We start from the raw sequence: 10,827 nt of genomic DNA on the forward strand, positions 1-10,827 counted from the left end.
AGTCAGTATCACTCAGGGAGCAGGAGTTAGTGTCACTCAGGGAGCAGGAGTCAGTGTCACTCAGGGAGCAGGGGTCAGTGTCACTTAGGGAGCTGGGGTCAGTGTGCCTCAGGGAGTTGGAGTCAGTGTCACAGATGATGAAGTTGAGACAGGGAATTGGAGGTGGTGACCAGTCTTCTGCAGTGGAATTAAACAATGGACATGTAAACATCACTTAGAAGTTGTGTTTTCCAAAAACACTCCTCTCTACCAAGGAGTTAAGGCTGTATGTTTCCACTTCCTCACAGGGACCTCTATGTCATGGGAAACTCCTTGCTTCGAATGAGGAGGAGAGAATGCCCCTTGGTGTCAGGAACAGACCTCTGAACCTGCTGGTGTGCTCCGGGTGCCTGCGTGACTGGGAGCACGCTCTGGGCCGCCAAGCCAGCTCCACATTCGGCTCAGTTGCTCAAAATAGCTCAGTTGTGTTCACTCTGCCTTCCTGTCTGGAAGGGACACAAGCTTTGCTTCTGTCCCTTTAGAATCAGCTCTGGTGGTGGGAGGCAGGGCAGCAAGTTGGGGCAGCTCCAGGGACCCTGCTCTATCTAGGTTGTTTCTGTCATAGTGTCTCCAATGGGGAAGAAGTCAACCTCACCCCACTCCATTTGTGAGCACCCCTGGTGGCGCAGTGGTTAAGCATTGGGCTGCTCACCTCAAGGTCAGCCGTTTAAAACCACCAGCAGCTCTGCAGAAGAGAGACAAGGCTTTCTACTCCCACAGAATTAGTCTTGGGAACCCACAGGAGTAGTTCTTCTCTGTCCTACAGGGTCTCCAAGAGTCAGAATCGCAGTAAGTTTGGGGCTGTGTTTGTTTGTTTTCATTAAAGAAAGGAAAGAAAGGTCCGCCACCCAAATTACTGGCCAATTCTAAATCACGTATAAAAATGGGTGCGGAATGCCGTTAGAGATAAACGGTCGGTAGGGTTCAGCTACCAAAGATGGACCTGCCCCAGGTTGTCCCCCAGTGCCTTCTGCTGCATGGAGGCGCTGTGGTGAGAGGAAGCGTCTTCTCGGGCAGGAAGATGCTAACCCTGCATCCTTCGTCTTTCCAGTGTCCAGAATCTATATAAATCAGAATGGCCAGTGTGTGCTCTGGAAGCCGTGCACTGTCAGGTGGGAGCCGGGCCTCCTTACCTTGTGATATGTGAGACCCATGTCGTGTGACTGGGTCCACCCATCGGGACCTGCAGGAGAAGAAACTGTCCCCAGAAGCCCCGCTGCACCCCTTGGCTGCCCCTCCCCTCCTGTGACAGGTCACTTTCCACCTCTAGCCTCCATATTCTCCCGTGGACGGGGCCTTGTGGCACAGTGGGTAAGCCCTGGACTCCTCTAGTGGAAAGGGGCCGGTTTGAACCCACCAGTGGCCCCACTGGAGAAAGACCTGGTGGTCTGCTCCCATCGTGTCGACGGCCCACACACCCCGAGGGGCCGCTCCGCTCCGTGCCATGAGGTCTAGGAGTCCGGCAGCATTCCCACGCTGCCTTTCCAAACCGGGCCAGCCCTGTTCAGCACAGGGATGGAAAGCTCTCCCACAGGGTGTGAGGCAGACTTGGGGTGCAGTGATCCTCGGGGGGCTCCGTAAAGAACTGGCACACCCCGTCCAGCTCGGTGTAGAAGGTTTCAGCTGTCTGCAAGCACGCAGCTCTCCTGGCCCAGCGCCTCTCCCTCAGGCTGCTGGGCTGTGCTCGGCTTTGTCGGGGCTGCCCACTTGGCTTCCTGTCAGCTGCTGTCCTCTGCCCCCCGTGGGGACTGTCACAACGTGAGCCCAGTGGCTGAGAAGGGGTGGCATACCAGAGTCAGGAGCTACTTAGGGACACGGCTGGCTGTGCTCCCTCTGTCAAGTTGTCTCCTTTACTAGGATGAAGTCCTCAAAGGTCTGGTCCCCCAACATTGGCCCTGAAGGCACTGATCTTCCTTCCTCCTTAGGCCTTGTCTTCCCCCGAGCCCCGCACGACCCCTCAGAGTTCCCCACACAGACCCTCGCACTCTCCCTCTGCCGTCCCCAAACTGGACACGCTCAGCCTCCTCACTACAAGGTCATTCTGTGGACAGCAGCGTCTAAGAGGGCGGTGGTGTCAGCATGCGATGCTGGCCGCTACGGAAGGCTCTTGGTCCCCATCGTAGCCCTTGAGATGCTCCTTGTGGGCCATTTTCTCTCTCTCTCTCTCTCTCTCTCTCTCTCTCTCTCTCTCTCTCTCACACACACACACACACACACCCGCCCCTGCCCCTCGGCTGCCGCGCAAGTGGGACCTGGCTCTCTGGCAGTCCTTTCTCTCCAGCTCCCCCAAGAGCTTGCTGACCGGGAACAGAGGCCTTTGCTGGGAAGGAGTTATTGCAAAGACCTCTCCGGCGTGCCACTAAGCCTTGTCTCCTTTGTCTGCAGACCTAGCGGGACCCAGCCATTGCCGCCCAAGCCTAATTCTTTTCATTAAAACAACGTCTTATTTTATTGTTGCTTTCTTTTACAGGGTTTAACCTTTTCTTCCCTTTGTTGATTGGTTTGTGTGTCTGTTTTGTGTTGCTTGTTACCCACCCCCACGCCACCCCCGCCCACAGGGCCCTGTCTTTCCTTTGCAGCAGACCACTGCCGCCGGCCCCCGTGGTTTTCTGTGGCTTCGCATTTTCTGTTTGTCCTCGCCCTGTGTGTGCCTCCGTGGCCTCTCCACGGCCCCCCGTTTGCTCACCCTCTTTTGTTTATTGCAGACCACCCCTATAATGACTCGTCCTTAAGAAACCACCCTGACATGTACAGTGGTGAGTCGCTGCAGTGACCTGGGAGTAACCTTGCCTGTCCTAACCCCAGTTTGCCTAACCTGACTGATACCACACGGAATTAACTCCTGCTGCTGGGCAGGGCTGACAGGCCAGACCCCCACCACGCTGCCCACTGGAAGAAAGGTGGCCTGTTTGGGAGTTCGAGGTTGCTCAGGTCAGAAGGTGGAGCGGAGGTGTGTGGCCTCTAGTGGCTGGATTCTAGACACGTTGTTCAAACCAGGGTAGCACTTCAAAAGAGGTTTAGGGAAGCTTTGGTAGACATTTAGAGTCCCCTGGGTGGTACAAGCTGTTACCGCCTGGCTATGCCCCAAACGTTCGAGTCCACCTAGAGGAACCTCAGGAGAAATCCTTGTGTCAGCTTGCAAAGGACCAGCCATTGTGGGCCCTGTGAAGCACAGTTCTACTCCGCCGACACACGGGGGTGCTGTTTTCCGAATTGACTTGACGATGGCCAGAGCCCTGGGGGGCATAGTGATTACGTGTTGGGCTGCCATCCGCCAGGTCTGCAGTTGGAGACCACCAGCTGCTCCGGGGCTTTCTACTCTGGTAAAGACTGACAGTCTCGGACTCACCGGGGCATCCTACCCTGTCCTGTAGGGTTGCTATGAGTCGCATCCACTCGATGGCAGTGAGAGTTAAGAACAAGTGGCGGTTGCTCTCGCCTTCAGCATCAAGACTATCTGAGGGCAGGGGAGTCCCCACAGTGAGGATCGAGCCGGGCACTCTGGTTCCTGTAGTTGTTGAAAGAGCACAGAAGGCCCTGTAGCGTGATCGCTCCACTCGTAAGTGTCTGGATACGAATGGTCTGCTTTGTGGACTAGCTTGAGTTTCTGGGTTCCTACTTCATGGGGGGCCCCACATCTCTTTAAAATAGGAGTAAGAGCACAGTCTGAGTTCACCATCCAGGTAAGTGTACATACTGTAGAACCATCAACCAGAACCAATTAGTCTCTGCGGGCCCAGCGCTCACTACCCACACTCTTTTGCAAGTTGTAGAGCAGTTACAGTGGTGCGTAGTTCTGATTCACAGCACGGCTGATTGCTCAAGTGGAATAATAGGGCAATTGGCTATTTCCACACCTGTGTTCCCCCCCACCCGTCATCCCACCCCAACCATGGTTCAAGAAGTTCTGGTCTCCCGTGAGCAGCCAGTGGGATCAGCAGCAGCATTTGCTGGCCCCACCATCAGTCATGCCTCAGAAGCCGAGGCCACAGGTCCCCAGGGCGGTGACTGTGGGCTCCGAAAGACAGGAAGTGTCAGTAGTGTGCTGGGCAAATACAAACTCTGCTTCTGGTCTCAAGTGGGCGATGGGGAGGCCATGGCTCTCACCTGGCCCTAAGCAGCAGAGCCTACTGGAGACTCAGCCACGGAAATTGACTACCTGCAGAAGCAGGGGAGACTGGTTGGATTCTGGGCACTTTTTGTTTTCAAGATAATGGAGCCAGCCACCGTGGTGACAAGAACCCGAGCCCCGGTGTGATATCAGATTCCCTGAAGCCTATGATGAGCAGGAATTGTAAAGCCAGAGCCAACAGAGCCAAAGGATCCTGGAGAGATCATTTATCCCAACCTCCTCTCAGTGTTAAAAGCAAGCCATTCGGGAGAACATGCACCAAGAGGTATTTCATCAGTGGGAGACGTCTGGGTGGCTTCAGCTCCCCCCTCACTGAACAGGTTTGTAAGCGGTGGATACATTGATAAGCGTGTGAATGGGAATGAGGAGTACCATCCGGGTCTCTGAGACCAAGCAGAGCTCCTAAGAGCTCACGTGAACATGAGCCCCTTGTCCTCAAGCCACGGTAGGGTGGGACTGACCGAGATGAATCAAGCTGGAAAGGATAGAAGACAAAGCGAGACCCGGGCTGAGCAGAAGACAGCTCATGGGACACTTCCAGGAAGAAGTAAAAGCAAGTGAGATGAAAGGATGGCTGATAAGGTCTCCTTCCAAGTGGTCAAACGCTTCCTTTGTGTAAGGCCCGGCGTGGGGAGACGTGGCGCCACGGGAAATGCCCAGTGCTGCTCTCGGTTTGGCTGTGAAACATGATGCATCCGTCTCTTCTCTTCTGTAGCAGTAGGGCCGCCCTCGAATTGCATTTGGTCCTGGTGACTCCAGTGGTGGACTGGTATCCTCAGTGCATACACTGGATGCCGCCTGACCTGTCAGCGGCAGGAGGAAGCTGGTCTGGGATTGTAGGTCCAGCCAGGCCAGGGTCACAGTTAAGAGTACACTCAGAGGCAGAGCGCCTTGGATTAAATCCGGGGTTCTTGGCACAAGACCTTGAGCAGGTCACTTGGTATCTCGATGTCCTTATCTGCCAAATAGGGATATGACCCGCCTGGTGAGGCTGTCACGGAGAGTAAACGGGATAACACGCGTGTGGCTCCCGGCATAGTGGAGGACCACTTGCTGCTTCATAAATACCACTCATTATTGATATGAAAGGGAGTGGCTTCCTGTTGGCAATATCTTGTGCCATTGATCTCTGCTCCTGAAACCAAGAAGACTTGAAAAGAAGCCATTAGGAGGAAGGCAGCCACAGGTCTTACGGGGAAGGCATTCCAGGGCAGACTGAAGGGACAAAGGCCGTCCACATCCGCAGCCAGGCGGAGAATTGGGTCAGGAGAAAAGCTCCAACTGCAGCCTGAGGGCTCTGGCGCTTGACTTGCAGAAACGTCCTGTGTTCATAAGAGTCTCTTCTGGGGCTTGTTTGGTCAACCTGCCGTAGAGCCAGAGAGCTGCAAGGGATGCTTCTCTGGGCTGACTCTTATTAGCATGCAGCGCTTGACAGAGTGGAGCAGCTCCCGCTTTCGGCAGGTGACAGGAGGCAATCACGAGGGTTATTCATTGGACACTTAAAACCAATGTAATTGAAGTAGTGTCGTCTCCCGGTGTCCCCTACAAATCAGATTTCTCTGGGGACTTATGAGCCGCAGCCCGTGAGAACAGAAGACTAGGGGGCAGGGGGCCGGGTAGAGGTCAGATGGGCCCATGTGGAAGAGCCCGTGACCACACAGGCATGGGCTTTAGCATCTGGGTTCTGAGCTTGCCTAGGTGTTAGGTCCGTTCCCGGCCCTGAGGAACAGGAAGAGTCACCGAAACATCATCAGGTGGGATTGGTGGGTTCTCCAGAGATCCCTCCCTCCGTGACGTAAGAGGGGCCCGGAACCACCCAAGGAGACGCTGTCATCATCTAGCACTTAGAGTCTGAGGCAGGCTCCTCCAGGGAGGGAAATTACACACACTCCCTTCGTCAGTGGTTCCATGCAAATCCGGCTGCAGCCCACCGCCCTTCTTCATAACTTCCTCTGTAGGTCCAGCCTTCGCACCCCTCAATCGTGTCCTGTGTCCCCCTGCCCCTCTTCCAGCTCTCTGTGCCCCTAAGAACCCAGCTGAGACGCCTCTGGGGCCTCTTATTCCCTCCTCTGCTCCTTGTGTTTCTCAGCCTCGGCCTGGGTTTACTGCATAACCAACTGAGGAGAGATTGGATCTTAACGGTGATGGCGAGACTCAGAAGCAGAGGGGAAGCATTCCTCTGGTACAGCTTATGAAGACAAAAATCCCCATCTCCTTCCCCTCCGTTGCCCGTGTACTTCGGTGTGGATGAATACGTTATGACCCGAGCTGAAGGGGCAAGTGGGTTATCTGTTCTTACTCTCCCGTGACTCACTCAGGCCCATATAATACCAAGACTAGCGCCTTTAATGCTACGCAAAATCAGCCGTTCTCTGGTGCAAGGGCTATGACCCAACAGGGCGCCAGCCTCCCTTGTTGGGGGGAGTTCTTGAGTACCAGGAAGGCAGCAGGGGGTCCTCCTGGCAATGACTGAGGGGCACTCCTGCCTGACTTGTGAAACTCGCAGCAGCAGTTACAGGAGAAAGACGGAGCTCTCTACCCGTAAACAGTGACAGTCTCAGAACCCCAGAGGCAGTTCTCCCTTGTCCTGCAGGGCCGCTGTGAGTCGGCATCGACTATCCGATGGCAGCGAGTCTGGTTTTGGCTGGCAGCAGGCTGCGACATCACTTCATAGCTGTCCTCTGATAGGGGCCATAACAGACGGGCCTGCAGAGAATACGGAAGAACCTCAACCCCCTAAAAGAGAAGCAAAAGTCAGAAACACTGCAGGACTAGTTGAGACTGGAAGCATCCCCGGTGATCATCCTGCGAGAGTCCTTAAACTTGGAACTGAAGCGAGTCTCCGAGGTCACCCTCTAGAAGCTTACAGTTTGGCTCAAAAAAACGAAGAGTACCACCCATGAGTCCTGTGCCCCCCACCTCCCCAAATCACGTCTCTGAGATCAAATGTTAATCTTTACCTTCAGAGGAAGACGAGAGTGTCCATGGGCAGGGAGACCGAGTGGACACGAGTGAGCAGGAGAGAGAGCATGAGAAGCAGGGGACCGGTGTCAAGGAGCAGCTGTGTAGAAGCTAGGAAGGAGCCCTAATGTGCTGTGTAAACCTGCACGCACACACAATCAAATGCTACTTTTAAAGAAAGACGTAACTTCCCTCCGTCGCCAGAGCCCAACACGGCTTAGGAACAGCACCTGCTGTGGACTGTCAGTGTGGGGAGGACCCGTAGGGTCAACCTATCCATGCCTCCAGCAGGTCCTGCTTCTCCCCAGGAGAGCAGCCGATTCCATCTTTAGAGCAGGTGGGAGGAGAGTGTCCGCTCTGGGGCGAACGGGTGCCCGATCCCAAACGGAATGAGCTGGTGACCTTGGTGAGTCTGTGCCCTCTGCTGAGCCTCAGTTTCCTCTGTGCAAATGGAGGTCACAGCATCCTGGGTTGGCGGTGAAGATTGACTGCCATGTGAGTGTAGCTGCCGGCCCGTGTTGGACCCACAGAGAAGGCACAAGGCATGCTTGGCCTTGTTATGCCCCTCCAGCTTTGAGGACATCTGTCTCTCGTGTTTTCCTCTGAAGGAACCCTGGGGGTGGTGTGACGGTTAAGGGCTGCGCTACCAACCGAAAGGTCGTCAACTCAAACCCACCAGCGACTCCACAGGAGAAGGAGATCGCATTCGGCTTCCATCGAGACTCCACCTTGGACGCCTTCTGGGGCAGCTCGACTCTGCCCTGTCGGGTCACCAGAGTCGAGTCCACTCAGCGGCACTGGCTATGAGTTTCGGTGGCGGAAGGTGGGGGTGGGGGGAGGCTAGTTGGTCCCTTTGTTGGTCTTTGGCTTGTTTCCCAGTAGCTTTTCCTCCTGTGAGATAATGTTACAGTTCCTAGCCCACATCCGACCGATGACCTTTTGCTGTGACCTTTTGCTAGCATGCCAGGGCCCCCACAGCGGACTCTGTACTAATTTTCCCTCTCGCCCCACCTCAGTGCTTTGCAAGCCCTGTGTGCTTCTGGCGCTGCATGCCACGGTGTGAGTTCAGTCTCTACAGGGTCACATCAGGCTCTGCAGATGGAAGGAGCCTGTCCACTGTGTTGGGACGCCTTCCACGTGGTCATCAGCCTGACGTGACACCAGGCCATCCCTCCGGAGCCTCCTCCTCCTCCTCCTCGTGCTGCCCTTGACCTTGTGCTGTCTTCGCTGTTGTGGTGATCCGCTGGCAATGGGGGGAGGGCGTGGCTGTCTTGGTCTCAGGCTTCCTGGGCACTGAGCACCGGATGCTACAAAGCTGTAGATCTCTTAGACGGTATAACCGATTAACCGCATAATGAATTAACCCCTTCAGTAGCTCCTGTCGTAGACCTGTGTGTGCTGGAGGGTGGGGGTGGGGGCAGGTGAGGACCCTGCAGAAAGAGAAGTGCTGTGTGGGGTGAAGCAGCGCTTTCTTCCCTGTTCGTTCGTCTCCGTTAATGCACTCGCCTGGCACACTCCTCCACCACCGGCTCTATACCACGTACTGTGCCAGCCACCTCTGGACCTCTGAGGTGGCAAATGCAGACAGCTCTCCCCTGCCCAGAGGATGGCCTGGAAGCCAATGCTATGAAATGCACTCCCCGAGTGGCGAATGGAGGGGAGCGGGGTGGCTCTAGGACAGGAGCCCCGATGGTCCAACCAGGCCACCAATAGCCCAACACATGCCACTGGTTTACTGATTGGCGACACCCAGGGTGCAGATTGCCCGCTCGGGCCAGCTGATTCAGATCCCAGAGAGGTGGCTCTGTTCACACTCCTGGCATCTCTGGGGACTCCCTGCTCCGATCACCTCTGTCGACCTCCCTCCATCTTGCACTTCTCCCGCTGAGCCTAAGCCCCGTGAAACCCGTGGGCAGGCTCAGCTCATTTTCAGTCGTAGTATGTTAGCAGCTCTTCTTGCTTGGAACGTATGCATCTGTGGGCTACAAGGTGCCCCCCAAGTCCCTCCCGGCCCTGGGGTTCTTGATCAGAAACCCCTTGCTCTTCTCCCTACCATCGGTCCGTTCCCATAGAACTTTGCAAAGAACTCTGGGAGACAGGTGAGGCTTTGGTAAGGCGGGGTGGGCTTGCACGGCCCCTTCCACGGGGAGACAACCCCCTGCCCTGGCGGTCCTCGCCTCTGAGAGTGTTTAAAGCTGCTTTAAGGTGTTTTAAATTTTCACTGAGCCCAGGCTAGGGGGACTTCCCGCAGCCTACTTGAATTGTAGATCACCTCCTCCATCCTGGCTGCTACCATCCCACCCCACCCCCAATTTCACATCCAATTAACACCCTCCTCCCTTGCCCACTTCCAAAGTCATTAGTGAGGAGGAGGCAGGGTGGCCTGGACCCCAAAGAGATTTCCTATCACCTCTGCTCATCAACTCCCCACACCCCGTGCTAAACCGTTAGTCACTCGCCGCATCTCAGACAGGACTGTTCCTCTGGCTCTCTCTGGCCTCGTCCCAGCTCCTTGTTTCCAGGGTCCCGGAGAGCACTTCGTCTGTCCTGTGGTCCTATGCTTCTGCTTTTTTCCACCTCCCATCAAAGGAAATGGCCCATCCTGGAGAACCCCACCTGGGCCTCCCAGATGCTGAGGGAGGGGGATACCTCACTGTTCAGACACCCCCTCCCTTGCTGTAGGGAAGGAGAGGTTTGCAGCCTTCGAGGGGAAGCTGGGCTCCCTGGGACCCTTTGGGAACACAGAGCTGCTCACCCTCGCTGGTGTGGGCCGGGAGCCTCAGGCTTCCTAACACACCTCTCTTAATGATGCCCAGGCCCTGGAGGGGTGTCCTAGCTGGGTGGGTGGGCCAGGGCTCAGAGCCTCAGAGGGTAAGCCAGTGGGCAAGGGGCGTGATGACCTCTCTCCAGCCTGACAGCCTTGGCCTCACTGAGTGGCTCCGCTGGGCAGGAGGCTCATCAGAGCTTGTTGTGGCCTCTTTCAGCCCGAGGAGTTGCAGAAAGAACACCCAGCTTCATGAGTCCCCAGGGCACTTCCAGCAGCCAGATGGTGCTTCGGGGCACGGACCTCCTGCTGGAGTGCATCGCCTCTGGGGTGTACGTACGGACGACGCGCTGTCTGGGAGATGAGGGGTGGGCAGTTGTCCCTGCCACATTTGGGGGCCGGAGGTAGGGGGGCCATGCCACTCACATAGAGTCCCACTGGACTACTAACCACAGGTGAGTGGTTCATACCTGCCCAGGCTCCTCTGACGCCACACCTAGAAATCTGCTTCCCAAAGGCCCTGTGGGACAGCAGTCCTACTCCGCACACGTGGGGCACCGAGTGTCTGCATTGGCCGGACAGATGGCAACTCACAACCAGACCCAGCGGTGCTGCAGAAAGAGCAGCAAACCGTCCTGGTGGGATTGGCTGTCTGACCGTGACTGGTTTTTGCATGAGAAGGGGAGTGGGTGAGAAGTCCCGTGTGTGTGTTTGTGTGTGTGTGTATGCTGTGCATAGTGTGTGGTCTCCCACAAAGCCCTTAGGCTCTATGTGGCCCCCTCAATCCCCTTTCTACACTCCCCCATTCCCATGGAAGGTCAGCTAGTGGGGAGCATGCATTCTCTTGGGCCCAAGTATACTCACAGAGACCTGGGAGACCTGGACTCTGTAGAGCAGTGGGGCCACCATTAGCAAGGAGGCCTTTGTGCCC

At 55.9% G+C, this 10,827-nt stretch overlaps 1 protein-coding gene across 1 annotated transcript in view; it reads left to right on the forward strand.

Annotated features, from left to right (window-relative positions):
* Nucleotides 1–10,827, forward strand: part of NFASC (neurofascin) — a 114,786-nt gene that overhangs the window by 46,597 nt on the left and 57,362 nt on the right. Inside the window, exon 8 of the mRNA XM_045298187.1 lies at nt 10,117–10,248. Within this exon, the coding sequence (XP_045154122.1) occupies nt 10,117–10,248 (132 nt within the window). The remainder of the gene's footprint in view (nt 1–10,116; nt 10,249–10,827) is intronic.

The sequence above is a fragment of the Echinops telfairi genome, unplaced genomic scaffold, assembly GCF_000313985.2.
Source record: "Echinops telfairi isolate 266 unplaced genomic scaffold, ASM31398v2 ScPeMD7_7424;HRSCAF=8462, whole genome shotgun sequence".
Taxonomy (NCBI): Eukaryota; Metazoa; Chordata; class Mammalia; order Afrosoricida; family Tenrecidae; genus Echinops; species Echinops telfairi.